The sequence below is a fragment of the Chiloscyllium punctatum genome, chromosome 42 (genome assembly GCF_047496795.1).
Source record: "Chiloscyllium punctatum isolate Juve2018m chromosome 42, sChiPun1.3, whole genome shotgun sequence".
Taxonomy (NCBI): Eukaryota; Metazoa; Chordata; class Chondrichthyes; order Orectolobiformes; family Hemiscylliidae; genus Chiloscyllium; species Chiloscyllium punctatum.
In genome coordinates this window covers 38,643,181-38,664,691 of record NC_092780.1, presented here as the reverse complement: position 1 = coordinate 38,664,691, position 21,511 = coordinate 38,643,181, and the positions used below count along the sequence as shown (strand labels likewise).

The 21,511-nt window shown below is 41.8% G+C and overlaps 1 protein-coding gene across 1 annotated transcript in view; it reads left to right on the top strand.

The window, feature by feature from the left end:
- LOC140465909 (proto-oncogene Wnt-3) overlaps window positions 1–15,256 on the top strand; it is a 122,033-nt gene extending 106,777 nt beyond the window's left edge. Inside the window, exon 4 of the mRNA XM_072561839.1 lies at window positions 13,966–15,256. Within this exon, the coding sequence (XP_072417940.1) occupies window positions 13,966–14,445 (480 nt within the window). The 3' untranslated portion in view covers window positions 14,446–15,256. The remainder of the gene's footprint in view (window positions 1–13,965) is intronic.
- The last annotated feature ends 6,255 nt before the right edge of the window (window positions 15,257–21,511 follow it).

Here is a 21,511-nt window from a genome sequence, read left to right as displayed (position 1 = left end):
GAAGAGAGTCATAGAGATGTATAGCTTGGAAACAGCCCTTTGGCCCAACACATCCATGCTGACCCGTACTCCTAACCTATCTAGTCCCATTTTGATTTAGATTAGATTGGATTAGATTCCCTACAGTATGTAGGCAGGTCCTTTGGCCGAACAAGTTCACACTGACCCTCCGAAGAATAACCCATCCAGACCCATTCTCCTAAATTTACCCCTGACTAACGCACCTAACATTACGGTCATGACCTTTGGATTGTGGGAGGAAACCAGTGCACCAGGAGGAAACCCAGGCAGACATGGGGAGAATGTGCAAACTCACACAGTTGCCTGAGGCTGAAATTGAACCCAGGTCCTTGGTGCTGTGAGGCAACCGTGCTAACCACTGAGCCACCATGCTGCCCTTTTGCCACCACTTGGCCCATATCCCTCTAAACCCTTCCTACTCATATACCTATCCAGATGCCTTTTAAATGCTGCAATTGTACCAGCCTGCCCCATTTCCTCTGGCAGCTCATTCCTTACACATACCACCCTGTGTGTGAAAAGGTTGGCCCTTAGGTCCCTTTTATATCTTTCCCCTCTCACCCTGAACCTATGCTATCTATTTTTGGACTCCCCACCCTAGGGAAAAGACCTTGTCTATTTACCTTATCCATGCCCCTCACGATTTTATAAAACTCTATAAGGTCACCCCTCAGCCTCCAACGCTCCAGGAAAAACAGCCCCAGACTATTCAGCCTCTCCCTATAGCTCAAATTCTCCAACCTCGGCAACATCCTTATAAGTCTTTTCTGAACTCTTCCAAGTTTCATAACATCCTTCGGATGGAAGGAGTCCAGAATTGCATGCAAAATTCCAAAAATGGCCTAACCAACATTCTGTACAGCTGCAAAATGACATCCCAACTCCTGTACTCAATACTCTGACAATAAAGGAAAGCATACCAAAAGCCTTCTTCACTATCCTATCTACCTGCAACTCTACTTTCAAGGAGCTATGAACCTACACTCCAAAGTCTCTGCTCAGCAACACTCCCTAGGACCTTACCATTAAGTGTATAAATCATGCTAAGATTTGCTTTTCCAAAATGCAGCACCTCACATTTATCTAAATTAAACTCCATCTGCCACTCCTCAGCACATTGGCCCACCTGATCAAGTTCATGTTGTAGCTTTTTTCTGTTGTTGTCTGCATGAGTAGGATTCATAATGCTGTGATGGAAGAAAGCTTCAGATCGCCATCACAACTAAATGGAATTCACGCCACTGGCATCACATGTTGTCTGACCAATCCACATACTGCTCACCATTTTGTATGAGCTCTCTGCACAACATGTAACTCAGCATGAGGTAGATTTGCTGCCGATGTCCTCTTTCAGGTTAGGGATCTTCAAGACTAGCTTAGTCTGATGGAGTACACCAAATTTGTTGGTCTAACGAGAAAAGTCTTAACCATGATGTTTTAGAATCATAGAATCCTTACAGTGTGGAAACAAGGCCATTCAGCCCATCATGTCCACACCAACCCTCTGAAGAGCATTCCACCCAGACCCATCCTATACCTTATCCATAAGACATTGGAGCAGAAATTAGGCCATTCAGCCCTTCAAATCTGCTCTGTCATTCACCGGGCGGCACGGTGGCACAGTGGTCAGCACTGCTGCCTCACAGCGCCAGAGACCTGGGTTCAATTCCCGCCTCAGGCAACTGACTGTGTGGAGTTTGCACATTCTCCCCGTGTCTGCGTGGGTTTCCTCCGGGTGCTCCGGTTTCCTCCCACAGTCCAAAGATGTGCAGGTCAGGTGAATTGGCCATGCTAAATTGCCTGTAGTGTTAGGTAAGGGGTAGATGTAGGGGTATGGGTGGGTTGCGCTTCGGCGGGTCGGTGTGGACTTGTTGGGCCGAAGGGCCTGTTTCCACACTGTAAGTAATCTAATCTAATCCTGGCTGATAGGATTTTCAACCCCACTTTCTTCCCGTAACCTTTAATCTCCATGTCAATCAAGTACTTTCTCTGTTTTAAATATACTCAATGACCTGGCCTCCACAGCCCTCTGTGGCAAGGAATTCTACAGATTCATCACTCTCTGGCTAAAGAGATTTCTCCTTATCTCTGTTCTAAAGGGTCTTCCCTTTACTGTAAGGCTCTGCCCTCGGGTTCTCATCTTTCCTGCCAATGGAAACATCTTCCTAATATTCACTCTGTCCAGTATTTGGAAAGGCCTCATCCTTATAAACTACATTGAGTATAGTTCCAAAGTCCTCAAATGTTCCTCACTCCTGGGCTCATTCTCGTGAATCTCCTCTGGACCCACTCCAGGGCTAATACACTCTTCCAGAGGTAAGGGGCCCAATATTGCACACTATACTCTGAACATGGTCTGACCGGAGTCTTATAAAGCCTCAGAAGTACATCCTTGATTTATATTCTAGTCCTCTCAATGACAACATTGTATTTGCTCCCAACTACCCATTCAACCTGCAAGTTTCCTTGAAGAGAAACCTGGGCTAGGACTCCCAAGTTCCTTTGCACTTCAGATTTCTGAATTTTCTCCCCATTTAGAAAATAGTCCATGCCTCTATTCTTCCTATCAAAGTGCGTGACCTAACACTTTCCAGCATTATGTTTCATTTGCCACTTCTTTGCCTACTCTTCGAACCTGTCTAAGTCTTTCTGCAGCTGAGAAAAAGTGAGGACTGCGGATGCTGGAAATCCGAGTTGAAAAGTGTGGTGCTAGAAATGCACAGCAAGTCAGGCAGCATCCGAGGAGCGGGAGAATCGATGTTTCGGGCATAAGCCCCTCATCAGGAATCTTTCTGTAGGCTCCCCACTTCCTCAATACCAGCTGCCCCTCCACCTCTCTTTGTATCATCTGCAAACTTAGCCAGAATGCCCTGAATTCCTTCATCTAGATTTGGAATACTGTGTACTGTTCTGGTCGCCACATTACCAAAAGGATATTGAAACTTTGGAGAGGTTCACCAGGATGTTGCCCGGTATGGAGGGTGCTAGCTATGAAAGAGAGGTCGAGTAGATTAGGATTATTTTCATTAGAAAGACAGAGGTTGAGGGGGACCTGATTGAGGTCTACAAAATCATGAGAGGTATAGACAGGATGGATAACAAGAAGCTTTTTCCTAGAGTTGGAGACTCAATTACTAGGGGTCACGCGTTCAAATTGAGAGAGGAAAAGTTTAAGGGAGATTTGCGTGGAAATGTGTTGCCAGCGGAGATGGTAGAGGCAGGAACGTTAGCGTCATTTAAAACGTATCTAGACAGATACATGAATGGGTAGGGAGCAGAGGGATAAAGATCCTTAAAAAATAGGCAACAGGTTTAGTTAGAGGATTTGGAATAGCACACGCTTGGAGGGCCAAATGGCCTGTTCCTGTTCTGTAATTTTCTTTGTTCTTTGTTCCATCATTAATGTATTCTTGTAACCCTGCATTTCCCTTGGCCAATCCACCTAAGCTGCACATTTTTGGACTGTGGGAGGAAACCAGAGCACCTGGAGAAAATCTACTGAGAACCAGGGAGAACACAAACTCTCTGAGGGTAGGTGAGTCCAGTACTAGAGGCATAGATTTAAGGTGAGAGGGGAAAGATTTAAAAGGAACCTAATAGGTAACTTTTTCACACAGAGGGTGATGCATGTATGGAATGGGCTGCCAGAGGAAGTGGTAGAGAAAAGTAGAATTACAAAATTTAAAAGATATTTAGACATATACATGGATAGGAAAGGTTTAGAGAGATATGGGCCAAATGCAGGCAAATGGGATTAGTTCAGTTTAGCAAACCTGGTGAGCATGATGAATTGGACTGAAGGGCCTGTTTCTGTGTTTACCACTCTAAACAACACTTGTCATGCCTATCCTTGGTCATGTTCCTTTCAATACCTTGACAAATAACATTGTTTACAAGTCCTTCTCTGATGCTTTGAAACAAGAACTATAGCATTTCTTTACAACCTCAGGATGTTCCAAAGTGCTTTGTGTACTTCTGACTATGGTGAGGTAGGAAGCACTGGAGACAAACCTACACACAAGCTCCCATAAACTGCATCATAATGCTCTTTACCCACGTTTCTTTGAAGTAAAGGTATCAGCCATCACTTTGGTGAATCAGAGAAGGCAGATGGGCCTCTGTTTAACATCTCAGCCAAATTATGGGCTCTCCTAAAATGCACCAATCCCACAGTGGAATTCTCACTGGAGAGATTCTGTGCATACACTTCTGGAATGGGGCTTGAACTCAGAACCCACTAACTCAGATGAGTGTGTTATCACAGGGACACAGCTAATATACCAATCACGAGATACTCACACGAGATACACCAAATACTCATCCATTATGAGAAATTTTGTTGCAAGCAACATTTTCCAATTGCCCAAAGTCAGGATTCTTGCACCCAGCTGTGTTTATAATACACGTTTTTTTCAGTTATTATGTCTGGAATATACTTCATTTCTATATCTTTCTGAAGATCAAATATTTCCAATCTATGTGCCTTTCTGTCAGAAGTTTGCTACTTTAAATATTTTTTCTGCTATCATGTTGATTGTTTTTTTCTTTATTCATTCATGGATGAGGGCGTTGCTGTCTAGGCAGCATTTATTACCCATTCCTAATTGCCCACAGCGCAGTTAAGAGTCAACCATATTACTGTGGGTCTGGAGTCATATGTTGGCCAGTCTAGGTAACGATGGCAGTTTCCTACCCTAAAGGACATTTGTGAACCAGATAGGTTTTTCCGACAATTGGCAATTGTTCATTATTGATAGTCTACTGATGACCAGGAACATTTCAAGTTGACATACTGAAGGAATGAACTCAGGAAAGGCAATTCAGCTGATCAAACTCATTCTTTCCCATACAGACTTACATGTTCCCATCATGGGGAATCTTTGCTGGATTGGAGTCAGTATGTGTACTTGGAGCAATGTGACTGGCAGACATATTCGTTCATAAAGAATTGTGTTGACACTTTTCTAAATGATTCATAAGATTTGCAGGCTGGGCCAGTATCTCTTGCCTATCCCTAGTTGCCTTCTTGAGTTATTGTGGTGCATGATGGGTACATATATCCACAATGCTTTTCGGAAGGGAGTTTCCAGAATTTTGACCTTGGCGCAGTGAAGTAGCAACACCATGTCTTCAAGTCAGGATGATGTGTGGCTTAAGAGGAGTTTGCAAGTTGTGGTGTTCCTATCTTCTGCTGCATTGTCCTTCTAGATTGTAGAGTTAATGGTTTTGGCAGGTGCTTTGAGAGGGTGATCCAGTTAATGATAATCCTCCCTACATTTTCCTTAGATAATTCACTGACAGTCTGTTTCCTATGTGTATGGCATATAACATATTTGATCCTGTTACTTCAAAAAACTGTTCCTTTCCACATCAGCTGCCAGACTCTTTGCTTTAATGAATGTTTGACTGGCTGATACTGATGTCAATTTTGGTGGTCATGTACTCACCCAGCAGTAACGCTGGCCCTTCTTGATTATGGATACAGAGAGGAAACTGTTTTTTTCATGTTGCACAGAAGAATTGTTGAAATGCAGAAACACCTCCCCATAGTTTTCACACTATATCTACATGGATCGTTCTGGTTAAATCTTTGCTAGACATCTTTGCAAGACATCTTTGCACTGTCAGTAATTTCAATAATAATCTCATCTGGTCCACGGCCACTGGTTGGAGGAGAAACCCCAACAGAGATTTGTTGGACTGAGAGGCTTGTTTCTCTAGTGTCATTTCTGTGGGGTTTTTTATGGACAATTGTGCATTCTCAAATATTGTTGCTCTTCTCCAAAGCCCACGTATGTAATTTTTCAGCTAAAAACATTTGTGCATGCTGGTCTCATGCAGTAAGGCCTTTAGGTCTAAGGCATGAAGGCACAGGGTAAGATCTCTTGAAATGATCGTGTGTGATTGAATGAAGATTGGCAGACTGCTGGTTGAACTGCCATTGCAATGATGAGATGCTCCATTAGGGACAAACTACCAATATTGCATCCTGTTGATATTGTGCCCCCTACTGATAGCTATTGGTGTAACCATGTCAGGTTTTTTTTTCAGAATTGTCTATGAACCAAGCATTTGTGATAGTTGTATAAGGCTCCCTTTTAGTCAAAGTGTCTCAAAATTAAAAATAGTCATCACCACATCATTGCAAGATAAATAGGTTAGTTTATTATGCAGTCACTTAGATATAAATGGTAAAGGTAATACCTAATAATAAGCATATTCAAACATTTAAGTACAGATACAAGTTACATATGAAGATGAGATCAGTTTCTAATGTCACTTTGGCTTCAGTGAGCTTGAAGATTGTCTTCCTGAACTGAAGGGGTTGAAAGTTAGAGTCAGATTGAGTTCCTGCGTTAGTTAGTCTCTATAGCTACAAAGGTGGAGGTTGCTCCCACGGGGAAATTGGTCAGCGGAACGGGTCCCGGGAATGAGTGAAGGTTCCTTTGTTTTATTTGTATCTACCTCTTGACAGCCTAGATCAGTGCAGTAAGTCTTTGATTGCCTCTCTCTGTTGAGAAGCAATTTCTGTTTCAAGATGCCGCTTAATACTCAGTTGGTTAAAATGGCCATTTCCTGACACATTTTTATCACAGGGGAAAGTGAGGACTGCAGATACTAGAGATCAGAGCTGAAAATGTGTTGCTGGAAAAGTGCAGCAGGTCAGGCAGCATCCAAAGAGCAGTAGAATCGATGTTTCGGGCATGAGCCCTTCTTCAGGAATGAGGAAAGTGTGTCCAGCTGGTTAAGATAAAAGGTAGGGAGGAGGGACTTGGGGGAGGGGTGTTGGAAATACGATAGGTGGAAGGAGGTCAAGGTGAGGGTGATAGGCCGGAGTGGGGTGGGGGTGGAGAGGTCAGGAAGAAGATTGCAGGTTAGGTAGGCGGTGCTGAGTTCGAGGGTTGGGACTGAGACAAGGTGGGGGGAGGGGAAATGAGGAAACTGGAGAAATCCAAGTTCATCCCTTGTGGTTGGAGGGTTCCTAGGCGGAAGATGAGGTGCTCTTCCTCCAGCCGTCATGTTGCGATGGAGGAGTCCAAGGACCTGCATGTCCTTGGTGGAGTGGGAGGGGGAGTTGAAGTGTTAAAGACTCTAGTTTCTTCATTTCCCCTCCCCCCACCTTGTCTCAGTCAAATCCCTCGAACTCAGCACCGCCTTCCTAACCTGCAATCTTCTTCCTGACCTCTCCGCCCACTCCAGCCTATCACCCTCACCTTAACCACCTTCCACCTATCACATTTCCAACGCCCCTCCCCCAAGTCTCTCCTCCCTACCTTTTATCTTAGGCTGCTTGGCACACCTTCCTCATTCCTGAAGAAGGGCTCATGCCCGAAACGTCAATTCTCCTGCTCCTTGGATGCTGCCTGACCTCCTGCGCTTTTCCAGCAACACATTTTCAGCACATTTTTATCACAATTGAACAATATGGCTGCAAATTTGAAGTAAGATGAATTGTTGTTATACAATTTCATTTGAGCTGGAATTCATTGTGATTTCTTCCTCTTGTCTTTTATCCAACACTACAGGAACTTTGAGTCTTCAAACCTATTGAAGATTCAATGACAGTCCTGGAATCCTTCAATTATTTATTGAGCCTTTGTGATGAACTCTTAGATAACAGTCTGATGCCTGAATGTTGAATCCATATGAGAAGTGAATTGGCTTTAAGGAGCTATTTTGTAAGACTTGTTATGTACAGTTTATGCTTTTTAAAAATAAAATATATATTTTAACTAGATGTTTAACTGTACGTCACTCAGTGGTTAACACTGCTGCCTCACTGTGCCAGGGACCTCTGAGTTTGATTTTCCCTTCGGGTGACTGTACATTCTCCCTGTGTCTGTGTGGGTTTCCTCAGGGTGGTCTGCTTTGCTCCCACAATCCAAACCTATACAGATTACATGGATGGACCATGCTAAATCTTCCATAGTGTCCAGCGATGTGCAGGCTAGGTGAGTTTGCCATGAGAAATGCAGGATTATTAGGATAGGATAGGGGGTGGCTCTGGCTGGGATGCTCTTCAGAGGGTTGGTGTGAACTCAGTGGGCTGAATGGTCTGCTTCCATGTTGCAGGAATTCTATGATTCTATTTTTGTGACATTATAAACTTGAGATCAGAGAACAATATTGAATCAGTTTGTTGCCTACTTGTGTTCTTACATTAAATGGAGATGAAGGAATACTGTTAGATTGTGACCTCTGGGCAGGTGGGACTAGATTGGGTTGGGATAGCTGGTCGGCGTGGAAGGGTCTGTTTTCATGCTGTACATCTCTATGTTAGTCAGTGTAGTTAGTCTAATACTTAGCTGTTCCCATTCATTGGTTCATATCTACATTAAGGGAATATTTATAAAATTAAACGGTGTTTAAGCGTGACACACTTCTTTTTGACAATGAAGGATCTGAGGATCAAGATAACAGAGAGTGAACATTTTTGACATGGTGCCAGAAGAATATATTTAACCAATAAAGTTCTAGGGTCCTTTGCAGTTGTGAATGCTGGTGAACAGTGAAATTGGAGGAGGAAGAGGCATCCCTCAGTGATGGCAGAAACCAGCAGATGAGGGTAAAAGACATGGTTGTATGTTTGCAACCATCGTCAGCTAATAGTGCTGAGTGGAGATCAAGAGATTCAAGTGTGAGAAGGAGCTAGTGCTAACTTCAGAATTGGGCATGGTTGGGAATTCTATGTAGCAGGGGAAGGAGGTACTGCATTCTATACTTGTTTGAGCCTCCAGAAGCTGATGACTGTTAGGTGAGCAGATAGATCACTAATTGGTACGTTTTAACAATTTACCCCTCTGAATAGGAGGTGACAGAAGCAGGTATGATAGCAATATTTGAGGTATTTACACAGACACGTGAACAGGTAGGGTAGAGAGGGATATGGATCATACGCATGCTCAACACACAACTGGAAGTGGAGAGGTTTAAATTCTGAATTGCTTAAAATTTATGACTTAACAGATTAAACTAATTAATGGTTGCATAATATTTATCAACTTGAAACCAAATTAGTTAGACAAAACACAAGAAAGATGGTGGAGCAGATGATGTACTGCAGCTGTAGCATGTGGGTGACGTTGGACACCAGTGTGATGCGTGATGATGAGAGATGCAGTGAGTGCCTGCCGTTCACACTACCTGGTACAGACTTGGTGAGCTGGAGTCAAAACTTTGAAAACTAAGATGGCAAGCAGAACACTACCTGGTCACCTGGACACTTTGTTCCAAGCAGTAATCACAAGGGTGGCATGGTGGCTCAGTGGTTAGCACTGTTGTCTCACAGCACAAGGGTCCCAGATACGATTCCAGCCTCGGGCTACTATCTGTGTGGAGTTTGCACATTCTCCCCGAATCTGTGTTTCCTCCGGGTGCTCTGGTTTCCTCCCACAGTCCAAAGATGTGCAGGTCAGGTGAATTACCCGTAATTTTAGGTGCATTAGTCAGAGGGAAATGGGACAGGGTGGGTTACTCTTTGGAGGGTTGGTGTGGACTTGTTGGGCCAAAGGGCTGGTTTCCAAACTATAGGGAATCTAATTTAACATACATCATAGAGCATATAGCAAAGAAACAGGCCCTTCGGCCCACCACGACTGTGTTTAGCATGCGTATGATCCATATCCCTCTCTACCCTACCTGTTCACGTGTCTGTGTAAATACCTCAAATGTTGCTATCATATCTGCTTCTATCACCTCTCCAGGAAATGCATTCTAGGTACCTATGACCCTGTGTGAAAAACTTGCCTTGCACATCTCTTTTAACTTTCCCCCTCACCTTAAACCTATACGCCTTAGTATTTGACATTTTCATCCTGGGAAAAAGGCTCTGATTATTCATTCTATCCTTGCTCTTGGAATTATATAAGGGCATCCCTCTGCCTCTGACACTGTAGCAATGCCCAACCTCTCCTCCTAACTAATGCACTCAAAATCCAGGCAACATCCCAATAAACCTCATCTTCACTCTATCCAATGTCTCCACATCTTTCCGATAATTTGGTAATCAGAACTGCACACAATATTCCAAATGTTGCCTAACTGAAGTTGCAACATGACTTGCCAATTTTTATACTCAATTTCCCAAATGAAGGGAGGATGCTGTACACCTTCTTTACCACTTTATCCACTGGTGTTGCCCACTTTCAAGGAGCTATGGGCTTGCTCATCTATCTGTACTTCTCCCTCCGGCTAGCTACTGGGAACCCATTGTATAACTCCACCATAGTGACTACACATTTCTTATTCGTGAGTTCTACCATATAGTCTCACTGAATGAACCCTCCAAGATGTCCTCTCTGAATGCAGCTGTGGCTTCTCCTTAATCAGCAATATAGCTCCTCAACTCCTATTAAATCCACCTATATCACACCTGAACCATCTGAAGCTGGAATGTTGAGCTGCCAGTCCTGCCCTTCTCTCAACCAAGTTTCTGTAATGGCTACAACATCATAGTTCTACATACTAACCCAGGCTCGAAGCTCAACAACTTTACCTGTCATTCGCCTTGCATCAAAATAAATACAATTCCAGTTGCCAGTTCCACTATGTTTGTTAACCTGGCCCTGGTCATTGGATAACTATATGGATGATAATGGAATAGTGTAGGTTAGATGGGCTTGAGATCGATTTCACAGGTTGGCGCAGTACCAAGGACCGAAGGGCCTGCTCTGCGCTGTATTGTTCTATGTTCGATGCCTTTTCTTCATAATAGATTTACTTAGCCTCTATTTTCTCCTCACTCATTCCACATGCTGACCTACTGCTCCAGTTCCCATCCCTCTGTCACATTAATTTAAACTCTCTCAAATGACACTAGCAAACCTTCCTGCAAGGAGTTTAGGTGCATGCCTGCCCTTTTTGTACTGGGCCCACCTGCGCTGAAGGATATCCCAATGATCCACCTATCTGAAGCACTGCCTCCTAGACCAGTTTTATGGCCTTGTATTTTTCTGCAGTATCTTCCTATTTCTAGTCACACTAGCATGTGGCATCCTGAGATTATAACACTAGAGGTCCGGTTTTTCAATTTGTGACCTAACTTCCTGAATTACATTTGTAGGACCTAAACTCTCTTACTCCCTATGCCATGGTACCAATATGGACCACAACCTGTGGCTGCTCACCCTCCCTCATCAGAGTAAGCTGTGCCCCCTCCGAGACATCTTTGATCCTGGGCACCAGGGAGGTGACATGCTATTCTAGAGTCTTGCTTGCAGCACCGAAACACCTGTTTGTGTCCCTGACAAAGAATCCCCCATCACTATTGCTCACTACAATTTGACCCTCCATGCTATAAAACGGAACCAATCATGGCACCAATGATCTGGCTGCTGCAATTGCTTTCCTCTGAAAGATCATTCCTAAACAAACAGTGTCCAAAATAGTATACTTATTGGACAGGGGAATAGCTACAAGGGACTCCTGCACTGCCTGCTCCGCCTGGCAGTGACCGTACCCCTAAAACCCCCATCTTTAAAATTTTCTGTATCCTGTATGTCCCTCAGTGAGTCCAATTGCCGCTCGAATTGATCCATGCAATCTGAGGAGCTGCAGCCTTACACACTACCTGCAGCCATGGTTGGCAGGGACACTTGAATTCTCCCTGATCTCCCACATCTCACAGGAGGAGCATACTCCTCCGCTAACTGCCTTTACCACCCCTCTGGTAACTACTGGTTTAAAAGAAAAGACCTTAGCTTGCTCTCCCTCCTCAGCAAAGCCTGCTTTTTGACCTCAAAGCTACTGTGTGAGAGGGAGTTGGTACACATGGGTGTGAAACAAGAGTAAGAAAAGGTTGAGGAGGTATGAACAGCTAATGACCAAATTACAAAGCAGACCCATGAAGGTAATAATCTCTGGATTACTACCTTAACCATGAACAAATTGGCAGAGGGTAAATAAGATCAGCAAGTTGAATATGTTCCTCAGAAGAATAGCTTTGGTGAAATGAGTTTCAATTCATGAGGCACTGGCAGTGAGTGACAGGGGAGATAGTTGTAATGAGAGAAAATTTGGAAAGCTAAGGATGAGGGACTAGGCAATAATACAAAAAAGCAACCTGGACATTAGTAACTAGACTGACAGGAAGGGACAGAGTGTATAAATATAAAATGAAGGAGCAAGTATGGTCAGAGTGGGGAGAATTGACAAATCAATGGAGAAATGAGGAGTAGAGCTCAGGTGAAGAGAAATCTGGAAATCCAAAGTTAACAAAATGCCTATTGATGTGGGTAAGGACAAGCTAAGAAGGGTCAGAGAGTTTAACAGTAATAGTACATCTGAGAGTAAGATCTTTGCAGGATATAGTGGTAAAAAGTGAAATTGAAGTCAATTTATCTGAATGCACTCAGCATAAGCAATAAGGTAAGCAAGTAGTGTAAATAGAAATAAATGTTTTATAGTCGATCTTACAGAGACATGGTTGCAAGGTATTAATTACAGGAAGATATTGAATTTTATGAAGAACAGTAGCAAGCCTGGTGAATGGAGTGTTCTAGAAACCAGCAAAGAGCCACCAATAAAGAGGATAAAAGACAAGTTAGAATAGAAGAGTAAACTAGACAAGAGTGCAAAACAGATTTTAAGGACTTTAATGTGTGTAAAAATGTAGAGTAGTTCAAGTAAAAATTTTTCCTCAGAAGCAGAGTAAATTGATTCTAAAGTCCAGAGACTAAAATGAGATATGCTCATGTGGAAACATATAAGATTATAAAGGGGCTTAGCATGATACAAGTTTGTAAGTCTTTCAATTCTCCAACAAACAGAGTTGTGGATGCACCAACACTGAATAGATTTAAGGCTGAGAAAGGTTATTGATCTTTCAGAGTCTAGGAATACAGGAAATGGGCAGGAGAATGGAGTTGAGCTCACAATCAAGTATGATCATGTTGAATGGTGGAGCAGGCTTGTCAGGGTCAGATGGTTGACTATTGCTGCTACGTTCTTATCGACCTTAGACTAAATAACCTAATTCTGCTCCTTTATCTTATGGTTTTGTGGTCTCATTCTGAAGTGCTGGTCTTCAGCCATATCGATTCACTCCATATGAATTTATTGTATCCTGGAAACAGCATAAACCATGGCCCCTGACAACATTCTGGTTATAGTACTGAAGACACTTGCTTCAAAATTAGCCACATCCACTTCGAGCTGTTCCAGTACAGGTACAATATTGGTATTCACTCAAGAGTATGGAGAATTGCCTATGATATTCTATCCACTGAAAGCAGGACAAATGCAGTTTGGCCAATTAGTAGCTCATCAGTCTACTCTGACTAATTAGCAAAATGACACTTTCCATCTTTGATAGTTCTATCAAACTGAACCCAGTAATAACCTACTCATTGATGCATAATTTGGGTTCTATCAAGGCCACTAAGCTCCAGAACATGGTCTAAACATGGACAAAAGAGCTGGATTTCCAGCTGCAATGTGAGATGCAGCATTTACCATCAATGTAACATTTGACTGTGTATGACATCAAGGAGATAGCAGTGTCTCTGCAGGGAGTCCTTGCTCTGAGTCACTACAGTACCAGCAGTGATTGGAGGGTGCAGTTACAATATAAAATCATTACAGGGTGTAATGGCATTATAAATGTGGAAAATGTTGATTCGATAGCATGGTCAGAACTTTGTCATAAAACTAAAGTGTTGCAGGCAGGAAATGTTAATAGAGATAATGTATCAGGTAAGTTGCTATTAAAGATTTTTGTGTATATTATAAATATAAAGTACTGCACTGTTCTAATTAGGTGAATTGGCCACGCTAAATTGCCTGTAGTGTTAGGTGAAGAGGTAAATGTAGGGGAATGGGTCTGGGTGGGTTGCGCTTTGGCGGGTCGGTGTGGACTTGTTGGGCCGAAGGGCCTATTTCCACACTGTAAGTAATCTAGTCTAAAATTAATGTTCACAATTTGTGTTTTTTTTATTCTTGTTGCAGTCAATACTGGATCACATGCATCTGAAGTGTAAGTGTCACGGTTTGTCTGGGAGCTGTGAAGTGAAGACCTGTTGGTGGGCGCAGCCAGATTTCCGGGTCATTGGGGACTATCTGAAGGACAAATATGACAGTGCCTCTGAGATGGTGGTGGAGAAGCACAGAGAGTCCCGGGGCTGGGTGGAGACCCTTCGTGCAAAATACGAGCTTTTTAAGCCCCCAACTGAGCGAGACCTTGTCTACTATGAAAACTCGCCAAACTTTTGCGAGCCGAACGCTGAGACAGGATCCTTTGGGACCAGGGACAGGATCTGCAATGTCACCTCTCATGGGATCGATGGCTGTGACTTGCTCTGCTGTGGCCGTGGACATAACACCAGGACGGAGAAACGCAAGGAAAAATGTCACTGCATATTCCACTGGTGCTGCTATGTCAGTTGCCAGGAATGCATTCGAGTGTACGATGTACACACGTGCAAATAACAGGACAGACAAACACATGTAAGGTCACACAATATGGAACCTTCCAGTTATTGTTGGGTCAAAACAAAAATGGCGCACTTTACTGTGCATGTACATGGCAGAAATGAATTCTGGGAAATGTAGTCTTTTCACCAATTTATTCAATTTCTCGTTGGAGCTTCAAACAAAAATCTTAGTCTGAACCAAAAAGCACACCAGATTAAAAAAGACATTGCAAAGTTCATCATTTGATCTAAAAATGCTACATTGGGATGATTTACTCTCAACTTGAAATTGCAGATTTTCATTTATAGTGATTGGTGAAAACATTAGCAAACAAATTTCCTAAAATCCCAAGCTTTCCTTTGCCACAACTTTATTTTAGTTTTCTACTGTTGCCAACGTTGTTGGGGTCAATCAGAATGGCAACCTGCTCAGTAGATGGTGATGGAATGGAAAAATTCTCCAGCACTATCAATATTTAGCTGGATCCCCATTTGCAATTGGGTTACCTTAGGTATCCCATCCCAGAAGTGACAAACAAATGCAAATCCCATTAGAATTTGAGCTTCTATCCATGGTTTCAGACTTGCCACTGAGTCAGAGGTGAAAGAAAGGAAGGTACCAGTATAGTGTTTATAAATGACATATACATTGACGTAAATTTATACAGAGTTAACATCAGAAGTATCAATAGGATTTTCTGGAAGCTCTAGAGAGAGGGGCCCATAAAGGACATGGATTGCTAGACACTTCTACAGCAATGACAGTTGAAGAAAATTTTTTTAAAAAAAGTTTGGAAAAGCACAGCAGGTCAGGCAGCATCCAAGGAGCAGGAGAATCGATGTTTCGGGCATGAGCCCTTCTTCAGGAATCTGAAGCCATTCCTGAAGAAGGGCTCATGCCCGAAACGTCGATTCTCCTGCTCCTTGGATGCTGCCTTACCTGCTGCGCTTTTCCAGCAACACATTTTCAGTTCTGATCTCCAGCATCTGCAGTCCTCACTTTCTCCTTAAAAAAAGTTTACCAACCTTAATCAAAGAACTTTTACCTTTTGAATTGTCAAAAGATATATGTATTCATATATTTACCGAGTTAAAAATCACACAACACTAGGTTACAGTCCAACAGGTTTAATTGGAAGCACTAGCTTTCGTAATGCTTACTCTTTCATCAGGTGGTTGTCACAAAGCTAGTGCTTCCAATTAAACCTGTTGGACTATAACCTGGTGTTGTGTGATTTTTAACTTTGTCCACCCCAGTCCAACACTGGCATCTCCATATATTTATCTAGTTAATAAAAACCACTCCAAAATGGCAAGTGCTTCAAAACTTGTAATCCAGAGGACAATGCAACTTACGTCAACCCCAAATTAATTTGTTATTTGCTACATTGAGTGTGAAAATAATTTGTTCATTTTTGAAATTAAACCCCCTCAAACCTTAAAGACTACAACCCCCAGAATCCTTTGCATAACACAATAGTTCACGTGGCTTCAGTTGGCTGCAGATACAAGCTGAGGCAGTAACATTAAGAATGGCTTAAGTCATCCAGCTTGACATCGTCATGTCAAAAAGATATCAGACATGCTTCCCATAACAAAACTTCCGAGTTTTTTTAGGAATGGGGACTGTATGACATAGCAAACTTGATGTTAGTATTAATGCCATTTGCAATTCGCACCTCCCAATCACACTATCAAAATGATTGAAAATTGAGGTTTGAGTGGATCTGGTGTCTATTAGCAGCTGTTACGGATATGATTTCCTCTTTACAGGGACCTTAATCCATCACCTACTTAAGAGTATTTTACTTACATACAATGTGCCTTCTTTCTGTGAAAGAGAAAAAAAAAGATGGGATAAGATAAAGAAGCAAGGTGGGAATTCATTGTTGAGCCCTATGGATACCTTTCCCAGAATGAGTGAGTAGTTACTTCAAGCAATGGGCGTTGACATTCTGTGCTCTAAAAATTAATCAAAAGCCTGCAGTATTTATCGTAGCAATTTTCTACCTTGTAGCCCAGAATTACTAGCTCCAAGTTGAACCTGTATTGCAAGTTGCTATATCCAAAGTTTTGTACAAATTAGATGTTTGACCCTTTGATTTTATATTCTTAAAGCCTATGTTTTTATAATTATTTATTGCACAGTGTGTATATATATGACTCAACTGAGATTATATATTTGCAGAAAGTGTCTTATCTGCTGTTTCTAGTTTATAAACTTGCCACAGTGGCTTAAAAGGCAGTGTGAGCTACATTTACTATCATGCTTCACAGTGCAGGATTCACAGGCAGCTCTCTAGAAGCGGATGTTAAATGTATAACCTCTCCTGTCAGTGTACATATTCCTATCTTAGTCTTAGAAATAGCTACCAACAAAGAAATAAAATTTATTCATTTAGAGTATACTGGTGTGTTGTCCTTTCTTGCCTGAGAACTCAGATTCACTGATCATGATTTGAAATCTCTTCTTTCACTGCTCTGCTTCTGCGAAGGTTAATTTTCATGGTTGCATATTACCACTGCTGCTGAAGATGCCTTTTGCACATGAACCAGATGGAGTGTGAGCAAGTTATTTGACGATGGGAGCTCAGCCTAATCCATTCCTCATCTGGCCCCCAGATGCAAGTATCAATGTGTCACAAAAGAAACAGTGAACTGGAATCATGATTTGATATTTATTTCCGATGTAAACATCCCTGTCAAGATAGTACTGACTGCACATACATGTTTTCAGAGTAAATGAAGTCAACCAAGTCATGTGGAATTGGAGTCACAGGTAGACTGGATTAGATAGTGGTGCCAACATCACTCCCTGAAAAGACTTTGAAACAAGTTTACATTTCGTAAAAATTTGGCAATTTCTACCACGAGGCTGTACATCCATCTCTTCGAGCATGTTTGATTTTAACATCTTTAGGGAAAGGTCAGCCAATTCTTTAAGTCTGTCCCACATTCCTTATGTCCGGGTCATAATGACAAGATATACAGTTTCTGCATAAAAGGAAAAGGACAGAATTCGATTGCAGGGTCATATGGCGGGGTTGGGGGAACAAGTGAATCTCTGAAAACTCCTGAGGCACTATAGATACTGATGTTTCATTGGTCCTCCCCCAGTAAAGCAGAGTTAGGAAATATGGATCACGTCCTGCACATCAGTAGCACGTTGATACTCAGTAAAAGACAGTATGCAACTATGCAATGGTTTGATTACTCCTTCCTCAAGAAGAAAATAAATTTTCATCTATCACTGTCACCCACAGCTAGTAACAGTCTAATTGCTGTAGACTTGCCAGACCATTGAGCTGCTCTCTTATTACAGATGATTTAACCTAAGAGCCATCAGGTTAGGAGGGCAGGTTGAGAAGGACAGTCCTTCATGGTAACCTCGGCTGGTGTGGGAATTGAACCCACACTATTGGCATTGCACTGTTGCACAAACCAAGCCAACTGAACTAAAACGACTTCTATGATTGACTCAGCCCGTGACGTATGCGACTTCTGGACTGAGCACAATGTGTTAGAACTGGTGAGACCAATTCATGAGTGGGTAATCCCTTCCACAGCTGCGACAGAGAATAGCATTGACCTAAGGTTTAATTCTGTGTTTTTTCATTTCTTATCTAGTTGATATTTCACCCTCTTTTTTCCACGACCTTCCTGCCTGTCTGTCTTCAGACCCTCCCATACTTCGACTCCAGACTCAGTCAACATGATTTGGAGTTTCATAATTTCAGCTACATCACACTGTATACTTTTGCTATAAATTCTGTCTTACAACCTTATTCTCCACAAATCACCTGGTGAAGGAGCAGTGCTCCGAAAGCTAGTGCTTCCAAATAAACCTGTTGGACTATAACCTGGTGGTGCGTGATTTTTAACTTTGTAGACCCGGTCAACTTCAGTCTCTCTTGTAAACATTCTTGTATAGCAGATGTGGGCAAGCTGGAGTTCTTATGTCAATATTGAGTTCACCACAGAGCACATCTGCACAGACGTGACCATCAACCATTCGTAACAGAAGACCCAATTGACAGTTGTCACCGACTCAAGAAAACAAACCTGCTGGGGAGCCAGCACAATGATATACTTCAACGTTCAGCACCTTGTCTTGCCTGAAGATACGTTATATTCATCCGAAACTGGAGAAATGGAAACTTCTCAACCACTTACATAAGTTTTCCATGTCTTGCTGTTTTTAAGATGAGGTCTGAGGACACAAGCCTGGTCCAGGTGAAGCTTTGTACTTCAAGTTACTTTATTGTTGGTTCACACAACACCTTAACTTTGGCAATTTTAATGCAGATTTTGACATGAAGTGATACATTGCTGGTGATTGTTGAGATCCAAATATGCGAAGTTGTCAACAACCTCTAGAGTGAGGCTGTCAGTGTTAAGGGTAGATGCAGTCTCCATACTGGCAGGGAGAGATCTGGGCACTCAGTTCTTTTTTTTTTGCAATATTTGTACGGTTGGTTGAAAGCAAGAGATGACAAGCAGACTAACCACTCTGCAATCTAGTACACTAACACAATTTGTTTATCATATCAATGAGACACTCACAGCTAAGACTGGTGAAAACCTGGGCTTTGACCACATGGACATGTGGGAGTGTGCTGCTGGAAAAGCACAGCAGGTCAGGCAGCATCCGAGGAGCAGGAGAGTTGATGATTTGGGCAAAATGTTGACTCTCCTGCTCCTCGGATGCTGCCTGACATGCTGTGCTTTTCCAGTACCACACTCTTGACTGTGATCTCCAGCATCTGCAGTCCTCACTTTCGCCACATTGACATGCCACTGGCTCGACAGTTGAAATGCTGGATTATTTCCCACCCCTTCCCACCAACTCAAGAATGTGGAGGACAATTATGTGCTCAAACTAAGTTTAGCCAACTGAACACAAACACAGATACTAACCCTGTTGTGTTCAGTATAACTCACTCATTAAAAGATAGAAAAAAATTGCCTTTACAAAGTTAGAACAAGTATAGCCAGACAACCCATTGTACTAAGTTAGTTTCACAGGGTGTTTACCTTCAGAATATAGGCATCTGTTTTAAAAACAGCAACTTTTTAGGAGCAACATTTTTAGACAAAATTTGAAATAATTCAACATTGAATACCTGCAGGCCAGCAGTCCAGGCTATATAATTTATTACAATAAAATTGGGTGCCAGATTGATTCATATGGAGTAGAACTAACTGTATATTTTCCTTTGGCAAATCACAGCTTATGGACTGATTCCACATTGGTGTTTAATGAAATGTGACTAGGAACATTATCCAAACCATTAATATCCAGCATTGAACTGATAAACTCATGAATCACTCATGATGGAACTACTTGTTTGCTTCGGAGTTTCTGTATTCCCCTTATTCGCGGCTCACTGATGAACTTTTCAGTCTTTCATCATTTGCATTTAGGCTGACAACTGTTGTCTAGGTCCACAGGCAGTCATATATTTCAGATTTATCCATGTGACTGTGCAAAAGCATGGTAGAGTTTGCCTGATGCTCATTTATAGCTAGTTCTACTTTAGACACGATTACATTGGCTTTGGCAAAGAGGTTTTCATGTGCAGCTCACTTCAGTTTGCAATTCATCCCATTGTTATTGTTAGATCTTCATTTCCAATTATGTTTAAGGTTGTATTTACTTTCAGAATGATTCTGGAGATACAGTACTTTGGTCTATAACCAGCCACCTGACACCACAGGTCCTCCCCATACTTGAGATATAACTATTTCCATAGCAACACTGAAGAGAAATGGAGTTCATGTCGCATTCCCATTAGTCTTGCACAGATAAACCATACAAATTAAGGCTGTCAATCACAATAAAAAAAGCATGTAATGCATGAAGTCATGAGATTACATCAATACCCAGAACATGCCCACAAATGTTACTGAAAGATTCGTTAAAGTAAACGAATACATTAGTGTGCATTTTTCTCTCTCTTCCTCTTCTGATACTTGATAAACTGCCTTATCACAGAACCTAGCTCGCAATTCACAATTTCTTCTGGTTCATTGTAAGATGATTTTATATAAGAACATAAGAAATAGGAGCAGGAGTATGCCATCTAGTCCCTTGAGCCTGCTCCGCCATTCAATAAGATCATGATTATCTTTCTGTGGACTCAGCTCCACTTATCCGTCCGCTCACCACAACCCTTAGTTCCTTTACTGTTCAAAAGTACTGTTTTAGTACTCCAGCATGTCAAAGTACATTCCACATTAGTGAAGTTGTGTTTGCTGTTTATTATTTAAATTTTGTTGATATAAAATGTTTAGTGCAGGTCACTCATCAAACACAGTGCCATGTTGCCATTTCTAAGGTTTATATAATCCAATATACTTCACTGCAGTACTGAGAAAATGTTGCCCCCTTGGAGACGTCATCTTGAAAATGAGGCATTACCACCAGACCCCATTTGTCCGTTCACTTGGATACAACTGATCTCATGGAATTATTTTGAAGCATGGGAGTTTACTTCAGTGTTCTGGGAAACATTTTTTCCTCAACCAAAATCCAATAGATTAACTGATAATTTATCTTAATATTGTTGTACCTTTTTGTTGAAATTAGATGCCACATTGCCTGTGTTATATTTAACATCTCAAGAGTAATCATTAACAAACAGGCACGGTGACATATCCTGGTATGAAAGAGTACATAAGTATTACCTTTTATTCTGCTCCAGTTTGATCTTTAAACATTTCCAATAGTGCTTGATCCTGGTTTGAATCTCTTCTTGAAGACAGACTTGGTTTCAACACTAAGGTTTTATTGGATTCTAAAGCTATTTTTAATTGCCTTTGTTACCTTCTGATCTTCTGGTCACACATTCCTACATAAAAACTATGTCGTACATTTACAATGAATGAAGCACAATGGAATATGTTGAGTAGGATTTGGATTTGTACAGATTCTTTTATACAGTGCTAAAATACTAGTTTTACAAAAAAGCTGGGCATTTTTTAAAAAAGGTTTTCTAGCTTCATTTCATTACGACTAAATATTTTCGTAACTATTTGCCACTGGCAAACACAACAGATCAAGTGCATAAGTGGGACAGAAT